This window comes from Glycine max, chromosome 6 (assembly GCF_000004515.6).
Source record: "Glycine max cultivar Williams 82 chromosome 6, Glycine_max_v4.0, whole genome shotgun sequence".
In the NCBI taxonomy this organism is placed as follows: domain Eukaryota; kingdom Viridiplantae; phylum Streptophyta; class Magnoliopsida; order Fabales; family Fabaceae; genus Glycine; species Glycine max.
Genome location: NC_038242.2, coordinates 3,841,376 through 3,868,579, shown reverse-complemented (window position 1 = coordinate 3,868,579; position 27,204 = coordinate 3,841,376). Strand labels below are relative to the sequence as shown.

General features: G+C 33.7%; 5 protein-coding genes, 1 non-coding gene and 1 pseudogene across 6 annotated transcripts; 5 read left to right on the top strand and 2 right to left on the bottom strand.

The window, feature by feature from the left end:
- The first annotated feature begins 2,850 nt into the window (after positions 1-2,850).
- Positions 2,851-5,341, top strand: LOC100802267 (NADH dehydrogenase [ubiquinone] iron-sulfur protein 7, mitochondrial). Its single transcript, XM_003525940.5, has 2 exons — positions 2,851-3,456; positions 4,859-5,341. The coding sequence occupies exons 1-2, from the start codon at positions 3,050-3,052 to the stop codon at positions 5,091-5,093; spliced, it is 642 nt and encodes a 213-aa protein (XP_003525988.1). The 5' UTR covers positions 2,851-3,049; the 3' UTR covers positions 5,094-5,341.
- A 1,412-nt stretch (positions 5,342-6,753) lies between these two features.
- LOC100797476 (far upstream element-binding protein 1) lies at positions 6,754-11,545 on the top strand. Its single transcript, XM_003525935.4, has 6 exons — positions 6,754-7,080; positions 7,167-7,441; positions 7,531-7,620; positions 7,755-7,826; positions 8,002-8,121; positions 10,379-11,545. The coding sequence occupies exons 1-6, from the start codon at positions 6,888-6,890 to the stop codon at positions 11,291-11,293; spliced, it is 1,665 nt and encodes a 554-aa protein (XP_003525983.1). The 5' UTR covers positions 6,754-6,887; the 3' UTR covers positions 11,294-11,545.
- Positions 11,546-12,317: 772 nt separating this feature from the next.
- On the bottom strand, positions 12,318-16,142 carry LOC100799066 (ferrochelatase-2, chloroplastic). Its single transcript, XM_003525936.5, has 9 exons — positions 15,479-16,142; positions 14,625-14,955; positions 14,349-14,492; positions 14,080-14,181; positions 13,793-13,896; positions 13,585-13,711; positions 13,319-13,471; positions 13,072-13,172; positions 12,318-12,923 (listed from the first exon to the last, which is right to left on the bottom strand). The coding sequence occupies exons 1-9, from the start codon at positions 15,547-15,549 to the stop codon at positions 12,608-12,610; spliced, it is 1,449 nt and encodes a 482-aa protein (XP_003525984.1). The 5' UTR covers positions 15,550-16,142; the 3' UTR covers positions 12,318-12,607.
- A 1,593-nt stretch (positions 16,143-17,735) lies between these two features.
- Positions 17,736-19,761, top strand: LOC100527612 (uncharacterized). Its single transcript, XM_003525938.4, has 4 exons — positions 17,736-18,093; positions 18,179-18,349; positions 18,684-19,046; positions 19,488-19,761. Exons 1-3 carry the CDS (start codon positions 17,782-17,784, stop codon positions 19,038-19,040), a joined length of 840 nt encoding a protein of 279 aa, XP_003525986.1. The 5' UTR covers positions 17,736-17,781; the 3' UTR covers positions 19,041-19,046; positions 19,488-19,761.
- A 2,446-nt stretch (positions 19,762-22,207) lies between these two features.
- On the bottom strand, positions 22,208-22,310 carry LOC113002008 (U6 spliceosomal RNA). The gene has a single exon (XR_003267537.1). It is a non-coding gene; the product is annotated as a U6 spliceosomal RNA (small nuclear RNA).
- A 78-nt stretch (positions 22,311-22,388) lies between these two features.
- On the top strand, positions 22,389-22,485 carry LOC113002018 (uncharacterized; annotated as a pseudogene).
- A 2,281-nt stretch (positions 22,486-24,766) lies between these two features.
- LOC100795893 (probable protein phosphatase 2C 72) lies at positions 24,767-26,690 on the top strand. Its single transcript, XM_003525934.4, has 5 exons — positions 24,767-25,109; positions 25,194-25,523; positions 25,631-25,745; positions 25,928-26,151; positions 26,240-26,690. The coding sequence occupies exons 1-5, from the start codon at positions 24,939-24,941 to the stop codon at positions 26,429-26,431; spliced, it is 1,032 nt and encodes a 343-aa protein (XP_003525982.1). The 5' UTR covers positions 24,767-24,938; the 3' UTR covers positions 26,432-26,690.
- The last annotated feature ends 514 nt before the right edge of the window (positions 26,691-27,204 follow it).

The following is a 27,204-nucleotide window of genomic DNA, read 5'->3' as shown; positions in this document are numbered from 1 at the left end:
TTTTAAATATTAAATAATTCATGTATCATTATTCTTTCAAATAATGCTATTTTTTCATACTATTGATTAAAATTGCCTCCCACTGCCCTTGTCGACATGGACCATGGACCCGATTTTCTTTTCTTTTTCTCTTTTCTGGACCAATCGCCTGTTTTGATTTTGAATGTGAGCCTTTAAAATATATGTTCTCTTCATTAGTTAGGAAAATAAAAGAAGTAATTATTATATAAATTTTTTAAATAATTTAACAATTTCATACATTTGAAATAAATAAATAATTTTTATTCACTGAAGATTTGGACAGACTTTGTAATCAGTTTGACCTCACCATCATTCTTAAGAATTTAAATTGTCTAGATAAATATATCAAACTTTTCAAAGTTAACTTTCATTTTCAAACCTTCTTAATTTATTTGCCCTTTTAGTTGAGAAACTTCTACATTGTTACAGTCTTGGTTCACATGAAAATGTTTATAAGAGACAATCTTTTTAACGATGGTTATAAATGTGTAGAAAATATCTGAAAAGGCATTTTAAAATGAAAGGAAGATGTGGTAGGTAAAATCTTAGCTACCACGTAAATTATAATTTAACTAGAAATCTATTTTTTTTTTAAATGTAAGTTATTGATCTGACGTATATTAACTATAACTATTGATGCTTGATGGTCTTTTTTCTCTAGCGATGGGACTTAGTAGCCCATTTTGGTGTAAGATTTCTAAGATTAAATATATTTATTTTTGGTGTAAGATTTATAAGTTTTAAAAAGCATTTAACTACATTTAAAATTATTATTTTTTAATTCAAACAAAATTAACTATTTTAAACAAACTTTTAAAATATTAATTTTGAACATAAATTATTTTTCAAATATTAATTCTTTTGAAATAATTTTTTATATTATTTTAAAAAATCAAATTGAAAAACTCCTAAATGATTTTTTAAAACATGAGGTGATTGAGGAATATGCCACATATATTTTATTAATTTACAATCTAATCCTTAGAAAATAAAAATTGCTGAATCGTTTTTTAGCGTCGGCTTTAATTAGCTTGCATGGAGGCCCAAGCCGTTTATAAGGTTGGTCAGTGGTTGGTTGAAAAAAGTAAAGAAAGAAAGGAATAAGAGGTGAAGAGTTTGAAGCTCCCATAACACTTAACAAATACCAATTAAAGGGAATGACACGAGTGTATTGTGTAATGTTGTGTTGCATCACTTGCATGGGAGTAGTACTAGTAAGTATTTTAATCAGGGTCATTCGTTTCTCAAAATCTACGGTACAAGTTAAATGGTCTACGAATGCACAATAGATTCAGTGATGCATTGTTAAGAGAATTCATTAATAACGAGAAGTCCAAGTCGAATCGCTCAAAATCAGCATGGTGCCGATCTCAGAGCATGCAGGCTGCAAATTTCAATAAGCCATTACTTGTTTTTAGTTCCCAACATTTATTATTAAAACCCAATCCCGATGATATATACACTACTGTACGCAACTTAGACGTCAACTGTTAATTAATTCTTAAATTTATACTTTTTTCCCTTATCTTGTTTCCTTTATTTTTGTTTTTCTATCTTTACACGTTTTTTTTCTTTCATACATTGTAAACTAAATAAAAACCATAGACATGTTAGGTTCATCAAGAATTTGAACTAGGAGATGACAGAAAAATCAACGGAGTGTAGCTTAATTATCTCCCATGGTAAAAAATGTTACTATAAAAACAATATGAAAACTGAGAAGTCAGCCTACCTTTATTTCCTTATGCAGTTGAAAATTAGAATCACCCGTGAAATATAACAGTGAATAGGATAAAACAACATTCATCCCTAAATCATCTCAATTAATTAACATCTCACATGTTAATAAATTAAAATGTAATTAAACTTAGATAATTTAAGGATGAATGTTATGAAATAAATGTTTATTAGAGATTAATTGGCACTGTAATTTTTGAAAAAAGTGTAAGCCTCATAAGATAAAATTTTTATCCAAAATGAGATGAAATGGGATAAAAATAAAATAAAAATACGGTATATATTATTATATAAGAGAAAGAAGAGTGGAAGAGAAAAAAAGTGATAGAAAAATGAGTCTCTCTTGCCTCCACACATAATGCAACTAATTGATTATGCATGATTAATTATCTTTTGTTGTCCATATATTTTTTCTTAGTTATCAATTTACTTGAATTCAAATCAAAATATTTTATTCTCTTTTATCTCTATTAAACCACTTTATTTTATACTCTCTTTCATCTCTTTTTATTCATTTTCATTCTTCACACTTTCATTTGATTACATCCATCTTTACTAAATACATCCTTACATTTTTATAATTTATCATTCTTTTTGTAGATATCTTTCAGGCTGTACTTACCCTTTGTTTGTTTGTGAAGAATGAAAAGAGATAAAAATGAAAGAAAGAGGACGAAGAGTGAAATGATTTGATAGAGATAAAAGAGAATAAAAGATAGGTGAAATATTTAAATTAAATAATTTGATAGGTAAAAAATAAAATATTTGTAAAATTTCCATTTAGGAAAATATATGAATATTTTTTTGCGTCATCCAACTTTTATTTTTGAAAAAATAATTTAACAAGTTATGTTTCTTGTTGTAATTTTTTTAAAAACAAACTACATAATCGATTATGCCCTTCAAAAAAGTTAGTTGATTTTTTTTTAAATATGCTTTTATTGTCTTCGTAGTATTATTTTTGTAATCATTATTAGAAACATAGAAACTGAAAAATAAAATAAGAAAAAAAATCTAAGCCTGGAAACTCCCAACTCTAAATTCAATGAAATACCTTTTTCAGTATTTATTTAATACCAAATCAATTAACCAACTTAGGAACACAAATGAAAGAATGAAGCCGAAATCAGCCACGTAGCTTGGTTTAGCTTTTGTCAACGGTGTCGCTACCATTTTTCCAAATAGAAAAAGGTTGGTTGGGCATTCGCCGTAAACAGAAGAGAGAGAGAGAGAGAGAGAGAGTCCTGAAACTTGGGTGCGATTCCTTCACTCACAACAACAACACATCACTATGGCTCTTCTGAGTCGAGCCTCTTCACGCTTCCCTCAGCTGGTTTCCCCTCAAAGGGTAGTTTCACTCCACACAACGCTCCCATCTCTGAACGCATCCCCATCCACAGCCACGCCTACACCATATGCCCCGCCACCGCCTCCGTCCGCTTCCTCTCCCGCCGGCGTTTCGAAGGCGGCGGAGTTCGTGATCTCGAAGGTGGACGATCTGATGAACTGGGCCCGCCGCGGCTCCATCTGGCCCATGACCTTCGGCCTCGCCTGCTGCGCCGTCGAAATGATGCACACCGGCGCCGCCCGCTACGATCTCGACCGCTTCGGCATCATTTTCAGGCCCAGCCCTCGCCAGTCTGATTGCATGATCGTCGCCGGCACTCTCACCAACAAGATGGCTCCCGCTCTTCGCAAGTATTCCCTCTTTCCCTTTTCTAGGGTTTTTTACTTCCCTATTTTTATTCCTTTTCACTCGATGCACTGATTTGCTTTGTTTGTGCGTGGATAAATAATAATATTCCATTTGGAGGCTGTTGAGGAAATTTTGATTGAGGTGAATGAATGTCTGTTAATTGAGGGCTTCTGAGACTAAATTGCATTTCAGGGAGATTTGATCTTGCTAATGGCCATGTGTTTTGTTTGTTTTAATCGAGGTGATGTAACCTTGGCTTACTTTGACTTTAGTACGGGTAGGAAACTGGAACTAGGACACTGTTTTAAGGAAGAAACCTTGTTGAGTTCGTTATTCTGCTAATGCTGATACCAGTACCGGATAAGGATCACAAAATACTGAAGATGAACATTGAAAAAAAAAATGGAAATGACACACTCTGTAGGTGTTCTTTGAGGGGCTTGCTTCTTACCTTCCCAATTGAACTAAACATTTCCTGTTATTCTGTATCACTAACAGAATCAGACTCCCCCAGACTAATTCCTTGCTACCCTTTCCTTTCTTCGTAACATACACCTAAGTAATAGGTGGTTGGCTAATATAGAAATCAATTTATATGCTGCTATAGAAATCAATTTGATTGAATGATAATGCATGTCAAAAGACTTCCTAATGTGGATGATGATTTATTGCATCGAGTGAGAAGTTTGAACATTCTGAGTTATCAGTTATGTCATGTAACTACAAAGTATAAACAAGGGTTTTAAGTTGCTTCTGTTGTTACAGAAAAGGAGTACAAGAGTATATCAATTGTTAATTTCTATACTCTTCTATAACACAGGTTATGGGTTCCTTATCTCTATATTGTGGATGTGTTTCGTAAACAGCTTAATTAAGCTTTAGTTCAATAAGCATTGTTCATGAAATGAAACCTATAGGAATAAGCTAAATATAGTTTATGAGAGTTGTAAGTTGTTTCCTTATGCTCAAATAAACTCTCCGCAAGTTCTTCCAAGTGCCCCCTTTTAAGTTTTGTTCTGGAACATTAGCCAGCTTGTTGTACCACTTGCAAGACTCTGCAACCTTTTTTTTAAAAAAAAAAATTCAATTGTCAGAATTTTTTCATTTGAGGTCTAAATTACTTCTTTACAATCCTAAGAACATATATCATGATGCTGGCAGTTACATCCATTGTAATGCCTCATCTATTTGGTTTTGGGATTTTCTACAATAGATGTTCATGAAACATTAGTAATTAATTCTCTTACCCTTTTTCTATCTCCTCTTCCCTCTGAAATTCCTTGGTTCCTATATGATTGTTATTGTTATTATTGTTAATTTGTTATGGTTTTTGCCTTGGAACTTTAGTCATGTTCTGTTTTAGACATGGCGAAACTAAGTTAATTAAATTTACAATTCCTGCAGGGTTTATGACCAAATGCCTGAGCCTAGATGGGTCGTCTCAATGGGAAGTTGTGCTAATGGAGGAGGATACTACCATTACTCTTACTCCGTAGTTCGGGGATGTGACAGGATTGTTCCTGTTGACATATATGTTCCAGGCTGTCCTCCAACTGCTGAGGCTTTGCTGTATGGACTCCTCCAGCTGCAGAAAAAGATCAATAGGCGCAAAGACTTCCTCCACTGGTGGACAAAGTGAGGTCGATTCGGTTTATTTTCTTGGCATCGAAGCTATTTTATAATAAGCAATTACATGGTAGTTTACCTTGCTAAGAAGCACTCATGTTAGATGGAGATTGTGTCCGTACAATACTTTGTCACAGTTTCTGAATGTTTTATGTGCTGCTGCTTTTACGGGGCTTCAGGCCCATTTGAAGTTGAATAATGGATGTTTATTGTTATCTGTCAATGCTTAATCTGCACCTGAGAGTGTAAACAATTTCTGAATGACTCATGTTTGGTTTGTAAGTTACGGTTTTTACATTGGACCAATTACAGTCTCGCATATTCCTGATTAATGGCGTTTCAATAAATAATAATTTTGAATTGAAGGTTTCTTCTCTACCTTATACCTTCCGCACCTCCTTTCCTCAACCTCCTCACTGTTCGCCCTTCAAAAAGAAATTAATACAGAGAATGCGTTTACACAGTTTAATGTTTGAATTTACTATTAAGTGTCGAAAGGAAGCAAAAATAAGGGAGGAGGGACGGACTTTGGTCTCCTTATTATTCTGTTTTTTTCCCTCAAATTTTTTCCGTCATTTATTTTTGTACCAAATGAAGGAACTATCCCCCCCTTCCTTTCTCTTTTATTATTTTTTGAATTAAATGAGTGAACTTGATTAAATTTTTCGTTCTTCTTTTTCTTTCCTCTTTATTTCTTTATAAAATAATGTTATAAAATCATCAAATGAACTTAATTAAGTGGTTGGTTGCCATGGGAAATGAAATTGACAGCAAAGATTATTTGCAATGTGAGGGCCAATTTAATTTGAGAAAATATTTTCTGTACATATTTTATGAAAATTAAAATAAAATGCAAATGTTTTTTTCTCTAAATCATTGGTAAACATAAAATTATTTTCTCAACTAATAGTATTTAACCCCATTGTTTTATTTTTTTCATATAAAATAAAGCGACTTAGTTTATCTTATAAATAACATAGCATTTGTGGTTTTAATTATTTGTAATATATAAAATTTACCATATTGCATGCATAAAAGAAAAATACAATAAACAAAAATTGAATAGCTAAAATTCACGAGTAACATATAATAAAGTTTTAAATAATTTTAAACTATGTATTTTAATTTAGTTACTTTAAAAATATTTTGTATATAAAATAATAAATAAAATATAAAAATTTATAAATATATAGAAATACTGAAAATAATTTATAATAAGAGATAAATTGTTATTTTTATTTTTCTATATAAATATTTTTATCAATTTCTATATATTATGTTAACATATATATTTAAAATTTTGTTTTTTGTAATATATTTTATAAACTAATTTTAAAATTATCAATTAATTAATAAAATTGTGCCTATCTATACAAGAAAAAAAATCTATTTGTATGTATATTTGAATAAATTTTAAATGATGCATTAACATATTTTTGCTTAAATTTATATATTTGTTAACTTCTATATATTATATTTAATATAAACTTAATTCTTTTATTTTTTAAAATATATTTTTGAAAACTATTAACATTAAATCTTAAAAAATAACAAAAATGTTTCATACCATATATAAAAAATATTATATTTTATGCGTTTAATAAAAGCTTATCATTAAAAAAAATATTTAATTAAATTATTTATACAAACAGTCATAGAAAGTTTTAAATTATGTTAATTTTTCTCTATTTCTATTATTTTTCCACACAAACGATGACGGCCTTATTATTTTGGTTGACGTTGCATTTGCAGAGCACAGGGAAAGCAAAATATCTGATCTTTCTCCCTCCCTTGCACTGAGTAGGCAATGGCGGAGGAAGCACAGTACTCATCGGGACCCGATTCCGCGCCCCTCAAGCGCAAGTACGAAGACCAACCCTCCGGCATCGAGCTTGCCAAGCAGCGTGCTCAGGAAGTCGCCGCACGCCTCCTCAACGCCGCTCCTCCTCCGCCACTCGACGCCAAGCGTCCCAAACCCGACACCGGCTTCGATTCTCTCGGTAACTAACTAACTAATAGCTATCCCTCTCTCTTCTTCTCTTCTAGGTTAGGGTTTTTATACTCTGATTTCGGTGAACGAACGCAGATTTGAAGCCTCTGTATTCCGCATCTCCTCCTCCCGTCTCCTACGGTCACCAAGGTTCCAGCAAGAAGATTGATATCCCTAATGGCAGGGTTGGTGTGATTATTGGTAAAGGCGGAGAGACTATTAAGTATCTCCAGTTGCAGTCTGGTGCCAAAATTCAAATTACTCGTGATATTGATGCGGACCCTAATTCTTCCACTAGGACGGTTGAGCTTATGGGCACTCCTGAAGCAATTTCCTCTGCCGAGAAACTCATCAATGAAGTTCTTGCTGAGGTATTGCACGTTATTCACTTTGGTTAGGATTTTGTTCAATTATCTTAGATATTGATGTAATGTTTCTTGATGAGTTGTTTCTGTACCAGGCTGAATCTGGGGGTTCTGGCATTGTTACTCGAAGATTCACGGGACAAGCTGGGTCGGATGAATTTGTCATGAAAATCCCAAATAATAAGGTGTGGAAAGGAGACATGTATAAACTTATTATGCTTTGTACAGTGTTTTATGTTATTTGTGTGTTCTTTATCGAGGATAATTTTTTTCTCCAGTGTGTTTGGGAATTGATATGGTTTGTTGTGTGAATCTTCAGGTTGGCCTTATAATTGGCAAAGGTGGAGAAACTATAAAGAATATGCAAGCTTCTACTGGAGCACGGATTCAGGTTTTCACTTCTAAGTGATAAATATTATATTGTTATCTTCATTGTGTGTTAGATGTAGGTGGATAACCCTAGTTAGCTTTGATTTAGTTGCTATGGTTTTTTTATTGTGGCCTTGTGATTACTAATAATTTGAAAATAGTCAGTTGCTTTTCACTAATATTTTGTATTTTTTCAGGTGATACCTCTGCATCTTCCCCCGGGTGACACATCAACTGAAAGAACATTAAAAATTGATGGTACTCCTGAGCAAATTGAGTCTGCAAAGCAGTTGGTTTATCAAGTCATCAGTGGCGAGGTATGTTAAGGGCGCTTTCTTTCTTACATTTAGCTTATAGCATGTTTGCCTGCCTTGTGCCAAGTCTAGTTTAGTGTTTAAAATTGTGGATTTTCTACTGGGTTTTTTGTTTTGTATATTGTGGAAATCTAATAATCTTGAATGTTTAATCAAACTAGGTGAATTTATGTCCATGCTTTATGTGATTGTTAGATGAATACTGTGTGCTTGTGATTGCCTGTTGGGTCTTATTATTTTTTTTATGGTATTGCATCATATCATGACCATTATTAATTAACTTGTACGATACATCTTTATTGGTTGTAGCTCTGTTACTTATTTTGTTCTCAGAAGAAAATTAGTGCATAGTTTCATTTTGTGTAGTTGTTTCAAGACTACTATAAAAATAATGCACAAAGGTAGAATATACATTAAATTGCTAACGGATGTTATGGTGTTTCTGCTTGTAATTTCCAATTGCATTCACTCGCTGAGTGGAAATATGATTAGGGAGACTGACCATGACAGTAACCTTCATTTATTTGATAAATTATGGTGTTGACAACTGCATGTTGTGTTGTTCAATTAGCCGTCTTGATATATTAGTAATATGCACTATGTACAAATATATTTTTAAGTTTAGTCTAGGCTTCTGTTGATGGTCATAAACTTTCAGAGTCTTTCTAATTCTGACTTGCTAACCGTGTCTTTTTTGTTTGTGTGTGTATCTGTTGTCTGCTTTATAAGTAGATGATATGTCTTGCTCATTATCTCTTTTTATATATCCACAAACTGAGGACATTGGTGGGAATATTTGAGAATTACATTGTTCAGTTTTGTTGACCAAGATACCAAGCTCTTGCAAAGACTGTTTTAACTGTGGTAAAGTTTTTGCTCTTAGCCCTGTGCTTTGGTGAGGTGGGTCCTTCGTCATATTTGGGGTTTAGGTTCCTGGGGCCATGAAGGCTACTGTAATTGTTGCAATTTTTTGGTCCAAGTGGATACTCATTGGGATTATAGCCTGTTCAACTATGGAATATGCTTATTAATTGTGTATCCTATGACTGATCTTGTTATTGGGACTATTGTAGGGTTATAGTGTCTATTGGACCATTGGTGACACCAACATGAATTCCTTTGTTGGTGTTCCCTCAGCATGCCCTGGTATGGTTCTAAATCTCAGTTTTGATATTTATTATCACGGGCAGTAAGTCTCCTATTAATATTTTTCACTCTATAAAGTGTCATTATTAGAGTGAATATTGAATTATTGTGTTGAAATCCTTTTCAACTATACCATTTGTGCTTTTCAGTTCACTCCTAAAAAAAAACCTTCATATACTTGAAATAGTATTTTATCCTTGTGTCTTATACTGGACTTGCATTAGGCATATCAACCTGAAATTTGCCCATTGTGAAGCACTTTAAGTTTTTTCCTATACTATTATTTTATCCATTTTAAATCGTAGTTGTTTCAACTAACAAGTTATGTTGTTTCTGACGTGTGTAATGGGTTGTACATTTCTTGTGTGCTTTTCTTTTCTTTTTTCTTATTCTTGTGTCATTTAACTGTAATCTTTTGTGAAGTTTGAGGTGCACGTAGTAAATATGTTTACAAGCCTTTTACCCCTATCCCTATTTTAAATTCCCGTTCCATTAAAATAATATTTAATTTTATTTGCTTTTATTTGATGATCCTTTTGAGGTTGATCTATTAGATTGGGTTGAGGAAAGGTTAAGAGGATGTACATGGGAGCACAGAGAAGTTGTCTTGGCAGTCTGTATATTTGCATTTAGGGTTGCTCCATCTTATACACTGAAATATCTGTAGTCCAGAGTCTCTTGTTGAATTAATATGATTATGATATATTATATAGTGTAGCAATTGGAATAAGATCTTGCATATTTTGAGATACTACGAGGGATTACCCTTTTAAGGCAATAAATATTGTATGCTTGTCTACTTCTATGGTCTGTGCTTCCTTTTGTACCCATTCAATTCAAATAGGTAAAGGGTGTTCTTCTGCTGGAGTAACTCAGTTTTATCACGAACTGGTACGGTATGTAGTTATTTATATCCCTTTCGGATCTTGTTTGCCATACGCTAAATGTTAATGCAAGACATATATCCTTTATCTTGTGTTCGATATGTTTTTTTTATTTGTGTAACTTTATCCTGTGTATGTGTGTGCATCTGTTGCTTTGTATACTTTGTACCATGTGGAACCTTGGTTGAATTCACACTTTTTATTGTTGGTTTCAATCTTTGTCTCCACAGAATCGTGTTAGAAATCCAGCAATGTCTGGTGGTTATCCTCAACAAGGTTACCAATCTCGACCACCATCTAACTGGGCTCCCCCTGCTCCAACGCAGCAACCTGGTTATGGCTACGTGCAACCTGGAGCATACTCTGGTCCATCACCCCAGTATAACATGCCTCAGCAACCATATGCAGGCTATCCTCCCCAGCAACCTGATGGATATTCCACCAATTGGGATCAGTCTACTGCACCACCTCACCAACAGTCTACTCATGGTGGTGGTTATTATTACTATAGTCAACAGCCACAGCAACCACAAAATCCTGGGGGTCCTGCCCCTCCAGCTGATGGCTCTGCATACAATTACAGTCAGCCACCTTCCTCTGGTTATAACCAATCAGCACAGCAGGGTTATGCACAGGACAGCTATAATGCATATAATGCGCAATCACAATCAGGGTATGGGCAGCCACCTACATATGATCAGCAGCAAGGCTATGGTAGTGAAAGCAACCCGGCACAAGAGGGCCACACTGCAAACTATGCAGTACAGGGAGATTCAGCCCAAGCTCCTTCTGCCCAACCAATTACCGTAGCGCAGCAAGGTTATCCTACCAACCAACTGCCCAGTTCAAACACTGCCAACTACCCACCTCAAGGAACTCCTCAGCCAGGTTATGGGGTTCCCCCTACATCCCAAGCAGCTTATGGCAATCAATCACAGCCTGGTTATGGTGGTGCAGTGCAACCAGGGTACGGTCCTCAAACATATGGTGCTCCGCAGGGTGGCCAGCCTGGTTATGGTCAGGCGCTGCCTTCATACAGCAACAGTTCTTATGGTGCTGGTTATACACAGACTCCGGCGTATACCGGTGATGGTAATGGGAATGCTCAGGCACCCCAGAGTGCCATTGCTAAAGCATCCCCTTGATATTTTGGCCACCCTTCCCCTCCCCTTCTCATAGACGATTTTTATTGTGTTTCACCGTTTATGGTACTAGTGACACCAATGTAGCATTGCATTGTTTAGATGGAAGAAATGGTGTATTGTTTTTTTTTTTTTACTTTTTGAATATCTTGTACGGTTAAATAGAAACTCATTTTGGAGGCGACTGAAAAAACTAGTTGGGAAGCTTATTTGAACTTGTGACAATAATTTAAAATGTTCATTATCTTTAGTTTATTTCATCTAGTTTTTTCTAGGTTCATCTAAACAAGTGATTTTTTCCCTTGTTTTTATCCAAGTAACGATTTTTTCGTTATTTTTATTTATTATCATTCCATCTTTTTTTTCTCTTTCCCTTTCTTTCTATTTTACTTTTTTTTGCTGTATTTCTTTCTATTTTACTTTTTTTTGCTGTATTTCTTTCTATTTTACTTTAAAGAGAACACCAAGGCGGGTTTTTTCTCTTTCCCTTTCTATTTTACTTTTTTTTGCTGTATTTCTTTCTATTTTACTTTAAAGAGAACACCAAGCGGGTTTGGATAGAGTATTTTAAGAAGGGAAAATAATACAGGTGATTTAAAATTTTTCTGGACTATAATTTGTTGTTTGGGTATTTCATTAAATGGAATTTTAATTTAAGAATTTTAATTAACTAAAATTCAAGAATTCTAAATTTCATCTAAAAATCAAGAATTTCATATTTTTCTCTTTCCCTCAATTTATTTTTCAACGTGAAAAAAAATACTTAAAAAATTTATCCATAATCGCTAGAATTATCTGATAAGGAATTGCATTTTGCATACCCATAAGGAGTGATTTGATCTGGCCAAATATGAAAAAGAAATGCAAGTTATCACAATATCTGTCACATTTCTTACTTTTTCTTTCTTCCCCATTTCTCTAATTCTCTCTCTTCTTTTCATCCATTTCACACCCCATTCTTCTGGCGTGTGAAAGAAACATTGCTCAATTAAACAGTTTATGCAGATATTAAAATGTAGAAAAAGTGTAAGTAAATAATAAACAAAAATCAATAACTTGTTCGGGTTTAAATCGGAGATCGAGACAATGCCTCTTGGCTCTTGAATAGATCCCTGGTCAACAATTATTCTTTGAATCCTCTTTAAGCCGAGGTTCAAGTTCTCTGCGGAAAATTGCTTCTTCATAGCTCTTTGATGTATACAGTAGAGGTTGAAATGAGTAAAACAAAGACAAAAAAATCCAAGTATACTTTGTTGCTATCAATAGGCTTCATCTATATGCTTGCAGATTGAATTCAGCAAACAGTTTCTAATTCTTCTAAATGACTTGATTCCTGAATGCCATGATCATTTTGGGTGACAAGAACAAGATGAATGCCAAGATTGAACCACAGAATATCTTGATAAAATAACTAACTGGGTCATGATCAACATCTTCAGAGATGCTGGTTGGTGCATACATTGCTGTTGCTGACGGGAGAGCTTCTATTACTGCATCTGCCAAATCTGTAATGAAGGAAGGGGTAACACCAAGGGCAGGTACACGTGCCCAATTCTTGATGCCAGATTCAATAGCCAATTCCTTGTACTCCATGTCAATTTCTTCAAGGGTTTCAATATGCTCACTCACAAAACTGGGATACAAGAAGACAGGATTACTTATACTCTCTAGGATATTCACAACTTGCAACAATGATGTAACAGGTAACGTACTAACAAAAATGCATATGGCTGTCTAGAATTGAAATCAACAAGCATAAAAGATCGATAATAATAATGTACCTCACTGGAACAGCTAAAAGACTCTTCACACCTTTTTGGCCAAGCTCAACGAGAACTTCATCTGTATATGGTTTCAGCCACTGTACAGGACCCACTCGACTCTGAAAATTCATCCAACAAAAATGTATGATATCAGAAAAATAAAAAGTACACCATAGAAAGCAAGAATACAACCCAGCAATTAAATATGAAATCTCCATTTAACTCAGGATGCAAGAAAAGCAAGTTGAAAGGGTTCAAAACAAACCTGATAAGCAAGAGTGTGCTCATTACTAATTCCTCGAGCTTTCAACTCTTGCATGATCAAGAAGATGCACTCCTCCATTTGGTCTCGGTATGGATCCCCAGCATCCTCAACGTAACTGACAGGTACACCGTGGGCACTGAAAAATATCATTACCTAATATATAGAATAAACAAGATACACTCTGATTCAGACTGGAGTAAAATACATCACATAGCCTTCAATTTATGTAAGAACCATGTTGAAAGCATTCAACAAGAATAATCCACCTCTTTTGGTTCAGAAAAACTCTGAAGCTCTTTCTGAATTAAGTTACCCATTGACTTAATATAACCTTCTCGTTGATACCAAGAGTTTATAATGGAAACAGGAAGCTTGGACAAATAGGCATCTTCCCTGACAATTAAATGATATCAGTTGATTAAGAATAATCCTTGAATCACCCAAGAGCATTCACAAAGTGCCAATAAGCAGTACCTGAATATATGCTCAAGAATGCGGATGCTTGAACCAGTTGTGGATATAGAAAACTGGGGATAAAGGGGTAGTACCACAAGCCTTGTTATTCTGTCCCTCTTAATCTGTCACGCAAGACAAGCTTTTGATTTTAGACTCATGTCTAAGGTGATACAGTGGAGCTCAGAATAAATAATGTAATTTATGATTAATTATCCTGCATGTGATTTAATTATGAAAGGAGAAAACGGATGTATGATGTGAATAAGCAGAAAGACAACGTTTGGCCAAAAAACAAGAGAACTTACTTGTTGAATTGCTTCTTCAGTAAATGGGTACCAGTACCGCATCCCAACATAGACATTTGAAGAGATGCCCTTTGCTTCCAAAGCCATTTTAATTGCGAGTGCCTGCACATGAACAATGAACCATAAAAGCTTAGTTAGTTCCAGCACATTACCAATACATAGATTTTTTAAGGAATGTAACAGGAAAAGGCCAAAAAAGTTTCCTGTTGCAGAAAGATAAAAAGTTCCACAAAGCAGATAACGGGAAAACCAAAAAAATTGAACTCCACCTGGTCATCTGTAATTTTGCGTAAAGGAGAGCCACCACCAATAGCAGCATACCCTTCCTTGGATTTAGGAGACCGAAGTACAGAAATCAATTTTGCCAATGGTCGCTGGAGAAACCGAAACAACCTTGGAAGACGAATGATATCCTATGTCAATACAAGAAACACATTAGCATACAAATCATATGAACATGTACTAATGCTAACATGGAATTTACAGAAACAGGAAAAGAAAAAAAAAATCAACCGTAGAAAAAGCACAAAAACAAACTAACATACAGGATCTGCAAAAAGATTAAACAGAAAAGGTTGAACGTCATTCAATGTCTCTGGTCCTCCTAGATTGAGAAGCAGCACACCAACTTTTTCTTCAGCGACATGGGAAGGAGATTCTAAAGAAGCCACATCATAAGCACTCGTCTCTACAGAATAAGAAGCCGGACCAACTAGGTTTCTCCTGCCAGAGGGGTTCACACAAAGTGCTCCACCAAGCACGACATTGCTTCTATTGGTGGAATCAGAACGCAAAAACAAAGACGCTTGAGATGTAGACTTATTAGAATTTGAATGGTAATCAACATAGCCAGGATTTTGGATATCCGAACATAACCTGAAAATAAGGAGTGACCAAGCATTTCAGTTAGCAAACTCTACTTACAAGTGATAAATCCGAAACCAGTGTTTGCTGCAGGTAGACATTCACAAAAAAAAAAAAAAATGACATATTATTTATTATTGAATGGCTGACTCAGTTTTTGTGTTTTTTTTAAGCCAAAAAAAGTTTATTGATAAAACTGCCAAAACACAAGTTGTGTGTAGCCGTATGAACCCACAATTGATAAAGCTGCCAATGTTACTGCATATAGCAGGCATCCAGGCTAGTACCTGATCGTGGAACCGCAGTAACAATTTCATGAAAAGTGGCCTCATCCACCACCTTTCATTACGAAAACCTGTATAGAACGACTAAGGCGGCGAAATTCAATAAGAAATAATCATAACAAGTCACAAGTCGAATTAAGAAAGATGCGGAGAACACAACTAGGGTTTGGTGAAGGTTTTAGGAAATTGATGTTAAATCGAAGTGAAATGTAAATGTGAGAGCGTTAAAAATTGGTGAGATGGAAACTTACGCTGAGAAATTGCGATGATCGAGACTGCGAAACGTGGTAGGAAAAGCAGCAGAGTATAAGGTTGCGTTCATGGCGTGGCGATTTGGAATTTCGGATCGAAACCCCTAACCAAAGGAGGAGTGTTGGCAAAGAAAAGAAAGTTGAAGTAAAGTTAAAATGTCAATACCAAATACCAAACCAAACCAAGAAAAGAATGAAAGAAACGTCTACGTGTTCCAAATTCCAAGGACACCGCACCGAGTACCGAGGTTTCACAAAAACTCCCCATTTTCTTGTCTTTTAGTGATACACTAATATGCTGACACTCATATAAACCATCATAGATTACACCAAGTAACATTGAAAGATAATAGAAAAGGATCAACAAATTGAGGGAATAGACCAAAACCCAATTAAAAAGCTAAAGTAATCTATAATTGGAAAGTGTTGTCCTATTATGAAGGAATTCGCTCCTAACAAAACTTCGAGTATCATTTCACTGAAAATAATTAACGAAAGAGTTTCCCTCCCCAAAGATATGAGAGTAAACCAAAACTATATTTTACAAAAAAAAAAGACAATTTTTTCAGTGATGACAGAGCTATCAGAGGACTAAAGAAGGTTTATTGAAAGCTTGAATCACTAAGTTGGAGTCGCATTCATCCAAATGCTACTCCAGTTGTGAGCAAGAGCAGCCTCCAAAGCCAATATAATTGTAAAAATTTTAGCAAAATAAAACAAAAACTTTGGATGTCAATGTAAGAAGAGAAGCAACCGATCAGACCCCATCGTGATCTCTAAAAATGTCACCACTACCAACATATTCGGGATTACCCTTGGCTGATCCATTAACATTACACTTGATGGTATTGAGCACAAGAGGGAACCAATCAACTTGCTTAATCAGTTTCAAGTTGGGGGGTGAATGGGAACAGGAAAGGATTCAAGGATAGAGAATTCTTCAACTAAATACTTTAGCTTGGATGTCGAAGAAGAACTTGCTAGGTGAGCGACAACAAAGATGAAAATACTAATCTCACTAAAGGAAACAATTATGTTGTCAAATCTTAGCTGATTGTGATAGTCCAGATGACCCAAAGAAAATTAATGAGACAAATTTCAAATGAATGAGACAACCCTTCATCCACAATAAAATCTGTAACAAAAATCAAATTTTGCCTTATATCCTTTGTTAAAGTGTTGTTTCTTTTTGAGTTATTATATTGTACTATTTTAGGAGAATTGATATTATTTTTTTACTACTTATAATGGGAAAAAAAACTTTTCGGGAAAGACTAACAATTCACTTGGTAACTAATTTGGTTTTTTTGTGAAGTCAATCTATTTTTTAGTTTAAAACTAATGATTAATCCCATAAGATACTTAAATAAAGATAAAGTAATAATAATTCCTTAAATCATGTATGCTAGAAAGCACATTGCGATATAATAACATTTGATTCCACTATTTAGAAGGTCAATAAATCTCAAGTTCAACAATTCCTTAGGAACTTGATAGGCATGATAATAACTTGTTTAACACCCTTGATTCATTATAAAAATTAAAGATGCTGAAAAAGAGAATGTTATACAAATATTTAACGGTTTTCAGTGTTAAGAAACTCGATAATTTTGGTTAAATAGATTGTTCTATTAGTATTTATTAAAAATATTGTTATATTGAGTTGATATAAATGAAGTAAAGGGTAATATTTAAATAACCTTAAAACTTACTGTCGTTGAAATAAATCTTAAGATAATGGATAATTTATTATTTGTAAAATCTAACTAATTTACTATACATAACGATCTATTATTAAATATAAAAAATATTATCAATAGATTCTAATTAAATTCATTTTTAATAAGATTAAATTAATCAAAAGGTCTTAAAGTGTTTGAAAATTTGTAATTAAGTTCTTAAAATTTTAAATTTTGAAATTGAACCTTGATCTTATATTTTTTAATTAAGTTTTAATAATTAACTTATGATGACTTGAAAGTTGAAACTATAAAAAATATATTAAATTCTAACACTTTTAAAATTTTAGGGACCCAATTATAAAAAAATTAAAGGACTAAATCACTTTTTTTTAATTTACTTTGGAACCTAATTAAAAAAACCAAACTAATTTAAGACCCTAATTTAGCATTTAATAACCATTTCATTAATGCTAAAAAAACGATTTTACTAAATATAACTTATATAAATTAGACCAAATTATTACTACTAATTAGTGTGTAAAAATTGGGGAAGAAATAAATAAATACTACAAGGGGACAAAAATCCGGAAAGAGAGCGAGTTGATTAAGGCAAAGGGTGTGATGAGATTAGTTTTGAGAAGAAACCAGCAATCGGCGATTAGGAGTGAGAGAGATATGGAGGGAATTGAAGGAAATAGCAGCAGATACAGTCTGAAACCCTCGCGAATTTGCAACGAAGATGTTCTGATCTGCGTCGACGTCGATCCTCAGTGCCTCGTCGAAATGAAAGGTGCCACCGGTCCCAATGGCAGACCCCTCACCCGTTTGGACTCCATCAAACAAGCCATCGTTCTCTTCGTCAATGCCAAACTCACCATCAACCCCGAACACCGTTTTGCCTTCGCCACTCTCTCCAACACCCTCGTCTCTTGGGTTTCTTTCTTTCTATTCTGTTCTCCTTCAATTAATTTTGGTTTAGGGCTTTTCTTTCTTATTTCCTAACAATATCTAATTACAGGTCAGGAAAGAGTTTAGCAGTGAAATTGAGTCAACACTTGCAGCAATGCGTGTTCTTTCAGCTTCTTCTTCTTCTTCCACCACCGCCGGCCAACCCGATCTCACTCATTTGTTCCGTCTTGCCGCTCATGAAGCCAAGAAATCCCGTCTTCAGGGTCGCATCCTAAGAGTCGTAAGTCCATTCATTATCATCATCTGCATTTGCTCACTAATCTTTACACATCAATAGAATTATGTTCTTAACTTGGATTTACAAAATTGCAATTATATATATTTCTTATATTATGTTTTATGAATTTTTATATGTATCTAAATATTTATCTTACACGTATGGTTTCTTATAACTTGCAATTTGTTTTTATGACTTTCAAAATTACACGTATCTTATCTTTGCTTCATGGGGGACCAACAATGGTGGTTTATTCTATTTAAAATGTATGAGTAACATAACACTAGCATGGTATTATGATTATGATTATGAATCCTAATATACTACTCCATTGTAGATTTTGTTCTACTGTAGATCATCAGAGCGACCAAAGCATCAGTGGCCTGTGAACCAGAAGCTCTTCACTTTGGATGTTATGTACCTTCATGATAAACCTGGACCAGATAACTGCCCCCAGGAGGTTTACGATACACTGGTGGAGGCACTTGAACATGTTAGTGAATATGAGGGTTATATCTTGGAGAGTGGACAGGGGTTGGCACGTGTTCTATTCCGTCATGTGCTGATACTATTGTCACATCCTCAGCAGCGTTGCATCCAAGAGTATGTTGACATACCAAAGTCAATTGCAAAGAAGCCTCCCCAGGTGGAGCCTATGGCTACTGAAGATAGTGCTCCCATATCAAGCCAATAATACTATGTAATTGCACAGTTACTTCTCTCGTGTCATTTAAGTTGTTGGTTTCATGTGTATGTATGTGGTGATTGCTTCTTATATATGCAAAGGGTATTGATTTGGTGATAATGTTATATAAGTAATGTTTAACATGTCTTGAACCCATTCCCCACTAGGGTCAGTCTAATGGGGGAGGGGATGAGAGAGTTTTTTGTCTGAGGTCTTAATTCAAACCTTATTGTACCCAAATAAAAATAATGTTTAACATGTCCTGTTAAATTTTCTTTATATTCACATTGTAGAAAAATTGTCACCAGAGAAAAATTTTCTGTAAATTATTGGGTATGGATTGCCACTTGGTCAATTCACTGGTGTTTTAATTCATAGTTTTTGCATCTGGCTGGCAGACTATGTCTATGCTGACACCAAATTTTCTACCTGATTTTTCCTTCACTTCAATTTCAGGAGTTGGGAAGTGGATGGCAGTTGCATGTGGTCAACCTCTTAAGGGGAATGGAATATGATCATAATTCAGCAATGTTCAAGTTGGAGGTTAGTGTCACTAGGTTGACAAGGGAATGATTGTTACTAGCGTAACAGTTTCTGAAATTGGATTCGATTCCTACAACCCTCTTTCGTTCTCAAGTTGATACCATTTACTATTTTGAATCAAATGTATGAAAAGTGTACTTTCAAACATATCCATATTCATTAGTAATCAAGCGTTTAGGTCTGGTAATGAAAGTGAGCAAGGGATGTGATTATACACAAGCTGTTAGATTTTATTTTATTTTTCTTGTCGGTAACTTTCAAAGACAAAGACAATATTAATAAATTTATAACACAAAGACAATATTAATAAATTTATAACACTCGCGTATCTTAGAGCTAAATTGCTTATATTCTCTTTTGGCTTTTGATGAAATCTTATTTGCCCATAAAGAAAAATGTTAAGTACCTAATCTTTTACATTTTATCATTTTTAAATGTGTCATTGAATATGTTTATTTTCCTATTTGAACTTTTTTATGCAGGCTAATTATGTTTGATTGATAATTAATTAATGCTTAGAATATTTTTTTTTCCTAAAATTATTTTATTAAAGGATATCCACTAATACTGTATTTAATTCAATCTAACATAAAAATTATTTTTATAGTATATATAATTTATTTATTTAGTTTTATTCAATAATTTCTCCATGAAAACAAGTTATAACAATTTAGATAGAATTACACAGACAGTACATCCTATAATAAGTTGATGAATTTTTTGCTACTAAGGCCAATAATGCGGATTATCAATTGCAAGGTTTTTGAAAAGCGGACCGGCCGGTCCAACCGGTGACCGCCTGGCAACCCAAATGAATCGTGGGTGATAATTTCTGCTGCTCCCACCAAAAGGTGGTTCAGCTGAGTTTTTTTCTTCTCTCGGTATGAAGCTACTTCGATCCTTACGTAAGTTCCGTTCATGCACAAACTAGCTGCTGGAAGTGTGGCAAAATACTCAGCAGGCATTTGGCATCCTTTGATCCTATTTATATCTCTACTGGAAGTCTAAAAGACTGAGTGTGCGGTGATGAGTTTCTCTTGAGATCCTAACAAGGAAACCCACAGCATCCTCGAGAATAAAAATATGTCCTTTCATTATTACCCCAATTCCTTTCTCTCTCCAATTTCATAATTGAAATTGATTTTATATCAATAAAAAAGTTATTTTAATATAAGTAAGCATTAGCAATGTTTTTATATTTTAACATATATAATTTTGTTAGTCTTTACTCTTTAATGTTGTTACCATATTTCAAATAATAACTTTTATATATATATATATATACTTCCAATAAAATAATAGCATTAATGTTTATATTAAATATGATTCCTAAGGAGGTATATTATATAATTAATAACCACAGTTTAACTATGATTGAATTGAATCATTCAACCTAAAATCAATATGTTAATCGGTTTAATCATCTATTCAATTTTAAAAACATTAGTCAATAGTTGAACTGATGCACATACCGTATCCACTTCAACCTTTTTAATCAGACAAATCAGACATATGTAATCTACTTTTGAATCCCCAAATACCAATACATATCATTTAACAGATCAATGTGAGACTAAAAAGGACTCTTGCTGAACAAAAAGGGTAGACTTTCAAAATGTACAATTTTCAATTCAAAAACACAAATTTTTCTTCTCATTAAGATGATCCAATTCATAGTAATACTACTAGAACCTTTTGGATGCATCATAGCAGATGAGCTTACCCACCCTGCTTGCACCGCATACAATTAACTATCATGCTTGTTTCACCTTAATAATTACGTACTGGGAGTGGAACGCAATTGATGCAAGGAATATAAATAATGAAAAGTGAAAAGGAAGGTAGGCATAGATTGCTAGGAAAACATCCTAATATGGTCTTTATCAGTACATTTGTCTGTTTTTTCCGTTGTTCTGCTTTAGAGAAATCATAAGAATTGCATATAAATTCTAAGAAGCTCAGAAGGTACGAATAAAAATTGCTTAAATAAGAGACTAGAGGTATTCATAATGGAGCCACTGCAACCAACTTAACTATACATGTTTTCTGATGATCTTTGTATGCAGCCAACCCAACCACCTATCAAATTAATTCAGTTTGTCCGATTTAAATTGAAGAGCAAGTTTTTCACTCTTTCATTCAAATGCTGAATCATGTAATGAGCTGACAAACGGTGTCATATTAATAATATTATGTTATGTAGTATAAGAGACATGAACACAACTAAATAATAGTTCAATTACCTCATGATATTTCATCATTAAACTTTTGTAAAATACAAAATTATCTCTGCAATGTAAAGGAAACTCTGCCAATTTTTATAATGTCATAAAACCACAAGGTGTGCAATGCGTAGTGAGCTCACTTCAAAAGCAAGCACAAACAATGATGAAAATGCCCAAAAGAAAAAGAGTGCATACTCCTTTGAAATGCACCCCTAGTCACCAGAATCATGGGAAAAAGTAGGGAAACCAAAAAGAGAAGGCACCTGAACTGAACAGATGCTCACTCCACACCCAAGTATGAAAATGCCTAAAATCTTCCATACTCGTTTAAAATATGCTCCTACTGACCAAAACCGCAGGGGAAAAAAGGAACGGAAGAAATATACGTCTAAACGGAGAAATTTCAAAAAAAATTTGGACCATTTCTCGATTTGTGCGTGTCATCCTTGCGCAGGGGCCATGCTAATCTTCTCTGTATCGTTCCAATTTTATCGGATGTCCCCGAAGGGACAACATCTTGAATGTTGTATGTCATTATAAATACTAATATTGTGTTAAGTTTAGGCGGTGTGGGACTTGGATGAGACGAGACAACATGCGCTGAGTCTTGTGGGAAAGGGTAAAGAGAAGATTAGCATGCCCTGCACAAGATGACACCCACAAATCGAGAAATGATCCAATTTTTGTTTTTTGAAATTTCTCCGTTTAGACGTATATGTCTTCCGTTTCTTTTTTCTGGTTTTGGTCAGTAACACCAGGGCATATTTGGAATATGATGATTTTGGGGAAGTATCAGTTTTACATTGCAAACGAGTATGCTTTCACTTTCCTAATCTTTTTCAGAAATCTCTGTTCATTGAGAAGAAGATGTATTCATTGCCATATCATGAGGTTATTGAAATATTTGATAATTGATATGTTATAATGATATGTATTGGGGATTCAAAAATAAATTATATAAATCTGGTTAAAACTTTGTGCGGTTAAAAAGGTTGAAGTGGAAACCGTATACATTTCAGAAATTGTGCAAGAAAACAGGCCTGGCCTAAGGGACACGAGTAGTTAAGAATTCATCGATCTATAATAGGATGTACTACCGTGTAATTTATCTAAATTTTTATAAATTTATTACGTGTTATATTTAGCTATTCTATTATACAAACGATAAACTATGGTGGTTTTTTTAGTTTATAATGTAAAAAATATTTATTTACTTACTATATCAAAATTAATTTATTTTGATAGTTTTTTATATTTTAAAATGTCCGTAGCCTATGGGCCAGCTTTGTTCGGCTTGCAGCCCATCAAGATTGTGTTAGTCCGTGATGAATCAGTCCAGATTGTTGGGTTGATTCAAATTAACAGGTTTAATCATATCACACATTATTAAAAGAGATTTTTCGCTGATGACATTATTAAAAGAGACACTGAATGAATAATGAAACTAAATTATGATAGGGCCTCAAAATTGAGACTAATCAGATTTACCGAAGAAGATTAATCATATGAAAAATTTGGATCCATCCTATCAATAACATGAAAATTAAAAAAATAATATTTAAAACAAAAAACTTATATTTTTAGGAAAATGAAAAAAATCACATATCTTATTATAATATGATTGATAGATAATTATATATCTTAAATAAATAAATAATCAGATACTTGATTTTTAGATTTGTGTATATAAAAATGAATTTATTGAAACACGTTAAATTCTTAAACAAATCTCTATATCTTGATAAATTAATATATGTTGGAAAAAAACAGTACTTTAAACACTCAATAAAGTGGGGGTGGGATAACACTTAAGAAAGTCAATCACCAATTAAGTATTGAAATGTTGTTCCACTTGGCCAAGGTACTAATTACAGGATCAATAAATATGCTTCTACATGCATCCAAAGAGTTTATAATGTCAATCATCGATCAACTCATTTTTTTTATTAATTTAAAAGTCAAATTAATAAATGGTTAAAATACTAGATGCTTCCACGCATCTTAACCTCTTAGGTGCGTTGTAGAATTCACCAGATCAAATCATAATTAAATCACCTTTACCGACAAAAAAAAATCATAACTAAATCAGGACAATACTTTCATTAATTTCTTTATCTTTTACTATTAAGCTCTTTAATTAATGAGTGTCATGCCAATGTTTTTTTTTTTAATTTCAACTTATTCTTATGGACAAATTTAAATATAATATCATAAGAATTGTTTGGTGTAATTCTTTAATTAAAGTCAGCATTTCATCTTATTAGCTCCTACCACTTTTTTCCACACACACAAAAAAACACCTACCACTTTTAGTTAATTAGATGAAAATAGAAATTATTAAAATAAAATGTCAGTTTTAATCAGAGAATGACACTGAAAGTATCTAAAGTTTATTATTTTTAAATTTTTTCGTATACTCAATAAAAGTTTTTAAATTTTGGGAAAAATGTATCATCATAAAAAAAATGTTGGGAAAAATGTTCAATTATCATTATATGATTCAAGAACTAATTGATTGCAAGAATATAAGAAACTTGACTTGGTTTTTAGCTATTAATTACATGTTTGGACACAATTATTTAGGGAGAAAATAATTGTCTAGTTTTCAAAAACTTTATAAAAAAAAAAAGTGGCAAGAAATAAACAATTATTTTTTCAAAATAAGCTAAGCCAAATACCCACTATATCCGTATTTCCCAAAGGCCCATCCATAACTCAAACGAGAGAATAGTTAAAATGTTACTTTATCGCATGGATAGTAATATAGAATAGATGATTCGTTCAACGAGAGAATAGTTTTGCACAAGTGTTGGAATCTCTCATGGTGTTAGAGATCTTAATTTAAAATATAGAAAGTCATACCCATTTGATTATTATTAATTTTGAAGAATACCCGTACATGTCCCTTAAAGCCAGCGTTGGGACATCCCAGTTGAATAAACAACCATTGAAAAACCGTCTATTATTGAGTTTACATTTACATTAGCTTATGCTTCCCACAAGGAACCACATAAGCAACTTTGATTTATTAAATTGCAAATGATTGCTATATATTGGGTCCTCAAATTCGTAAGTGTTAGGCTTATTCCATCTTTTGAATAGAATAAATTAGAGAAGAAAAAGTCTCAAATCAGGTGGAATGGGTATCTGCATATCCTCTGAATCTTCAGCGATTCATGGAGCCCCTGAAGAGGCTCGTGATGAAAATGTGTTAGTGTTTGAAGCAACCAAGGTTCTAAGTGGACTTTGCTCTGCTTACACTAAACAAGGTAGCAAAGGACTTAACCAAGATGCTGCCACTCTTTTTCAGGTATACATATACTTAATATAAATTAAAAAATAGCGTAATTAACTTAATTCTCTTCCCCTGACCCTCCATGCCTTAATTTACAAGGGTTATGGAACGGAAAACGCAGCATTTTGTGGCGTATTTGATGGGCATGGAAAGAATGGTCACATAGTAAGCAAAATAGTAAACAGCCGTTTGTCTCCGCTCATATTGAGCCAAAAGAAAGTGCATGCAAAGATTGACACGGTTCAAAAGGGTGATAAAATAAACCATGTGGACACAGATGAAGACAATTCATCAGCTCCAAACACGAATTGTCATGAATGGAAAGAGGCTATTCTTGATGCTTTCAGGGTGATGGAAAAGGAGCTCAAGCTACAAGAGAATATAGATTCCACTTGCAGTGGAACCACGGCTGTAGTTGTCATAAGACAGGTAAACAAACAAACCGTAAAGGTTTTAAACATCCATCGCGCCAAATCTTGCTATTCATTTTCCCGTGTAATAAGTAATACGCATGCATAACGATAATTGATTAACAGGGTGAAGATCTTGTCATAGCAAACCTTGGTGACTCGAGAGCAATCTTGGGGACAATCTCTGACGGTGAAATCATACCCATTCAATTGACAACGGATATGAAACCTGGATTACCTCGTAAGGATATATATATATATATATATATAGCTTCTTTCACGATATCATGATCATTCTTGCTGAGTCTCTTTGCTAAAACTAATAATTAAATTAATTTAACCCACCAAAAAACCAATAAAAAAAAGGTAAATTACGTCGTGTGATCAAGCGACTGATATTTGTGATTGTATATTGAAATGCAGGCGAGGCAGAACGAATAAGAAGTTGCAACGGTCGTGTATTTGCGCTGAAGGAAGAACCACACATCCAGAGAGTGTGGTTACCCAATGAGAACTCACCAGGCCTAGCCATGTCTCGAGCTTTTGGAGATTTCATGCTCAAAGACCATGGCATCATTGCCGTCCCAGATATTTCATATCGCACGCTGACATCCAGCGACCAGTTTGTTGTACTTGCAAGTGATGGGGTAATTAAGTGTTATTTGCTTGATTAATTAAGATAGTTTTATTTTGCACCGTAAGATTTATTTGCTTATTTTTGCATTTTGGTTTTAGGTGTGGGATGTACTAAGCAACAAGGAGGTTTCCTCAGTTGTGTGGGAGGCAGACACTGAAAAAGATGCAGCAAGGGCAGTAGTGGAAGCAGCAACCGCAGCATGGAAACAAAAGTATCCTTCTTCTAAGGTAGATGACTGCACTGTGCTTTGCCTCTTCCTCCACAAGAAACCACAGTTTCTTGGTAACTAACAAAGTTGCCATGTGAACATCAAGTTATAGCTGGGTACATCATCACTTGGTAGCTGGCATGTTAGTTGGGATGTTCGATGACATTGACAGATACAAGTTATAGAAAGCTGATAAGAGGGTGTGTTGCTTCTGTTTTTCTATTAGTTTGCTCTACTTTCTTTCTTTTACTTTATAAGTATCCATGTGTCTCTCCTATCATATCTATCTCGTATCATATAATCTTTTATTCCATTTAATACACAATATTGAGTTATTTCTACACGACTTCTCTCTTATTTAGATTATAGCCACACCAAGTTAATGTGTCATATATATCTTCTCTTAGAATTTTGATACGTAATGTAATCGGATGATAATTGATAAGGCTTATATATATATATATATATATATATATATATATATATATATATATATATATATATATAATATTGTATTGTAATATCATTAGAAGAATAAATTTTGTAGAATTAGTTTATACAGAATTTCAAAGAAATTAAAATAAGCGACATTATAAAAAAAAAATATTATAAAAATTTACAAAACAACTAAAAAGTTATATCTTCTCATACCACTTATATTAAAAAATGTGATATATATGCATCCAATACGTAACAATTGTATGGAAAATATAAAACTCAGACTTCACAAAGGGCCTTTAAGTTTTCAACTCTTTTGCATAACGTTGGAGGTTCAATTATCAGTAGAAATCCATCTGGAATAAGACAATTAGTTCAGCGCTTAATATTAACACTAAATAAATTTTTGGTAACGGT

Bases quoted from the DNA above. Each gene is read 5' to 3' on its own strand.
- LOC100797476 (XM_003525935.4), top strand. From the start codon at position 6,888: ATGGCGGAGGAAGCACAGTACTCATCGGGACCCGATTCCGCGCCCCTC. The intron at 7,081-7,166 runs GTAACTAACTAA...GAACGAACGCAG, and splicing joins CACCGGCTTCGATTCTCTCG to ATTTGAAGCCTCTGTATTCC. The intron at 7,827-8,001 runs GTTTTCACTTCT...GTATTTTTTCAG, and splicing joins CTACTGGAGCACGGATTCAG to GTGATACCTCTGCATCTTCC.
- LOC100802267 (XM_003525940.5), top strand. From the start codon at position 3,050: ATGGCTCTTCTGAGTCGAGCCTCTTCACGCTTCCCTCAGCTGGTTTCC. The intron at 3,457-4,858 runs GTATTCCCTCTT...CAATTCCTGCAG, and splicing joins ATGGCTCCCGCTCTTCGCAA to GGTTTATGACCAAATGCCTG.
- LOC100527612 (XM_003525938.4), top strand. From the start codon at position 17,782: ATGAGATTAGTTTTGAGAAGAAACCAGCAATCGGCGATTAGGAGTGAG. The intron at 18,094-18,178 runs GTTTCTTTCTTT...ATCTAATTACAG, and splicing joins CCAACACCCTCGTCTCTTGG to GTCAGGAAAGAGTTTAGCAG. The intron at 18,350-18,683 runs GTAAGTCCATTC...ACTCCATTGTAG, and splicing joins AGGGTCGCATCCTAAGAGTC to ATTTTGTTCTACTGTAGATC.
- LOC100799066 (XM_003525936.5), bottom strand. From the start codon at position 15,549: ATGAACGCAACCTTATACTCTGCTGCTTTTCCTACCACGTTTCGCAGT. The intron at 13,472-13,584 runs GTGGATTATTCT...TCTATATATTAG, and splicing joins GTTTTTCTGAACCAAAAGAG to GTAATGATATTTTTCAGTGC. The intron at 13,173-13,318 runs GTTTGTTTTGAA...ATGAATTTTCAG, and splicing joins AGCACACTCTTGCTTATCAG to AGTCGAGTGGGTCCTGTACA.
- LOC100795893 (XM_003525934.4), top strand. From the start codon at position 24,939: ATGGGTATCTGCATATCCTCTGAATCTTCAGCGATTCATGGAGCCCCT. The intron at 25,110-25,193 runs GTATACATATAC...TTAATTTACAAG, and splicing joins ATGCTGCCACTCTTTTTCAG to GGTTATGGAACGGAAAACGC. The intron at 25,524-25,630 runs GTAAACAAACAA...ATTGATTAACAG, and splicing joins CTGTAGTTGTCATAAGACAG to GGTGAAGATCTTGTCATAGC.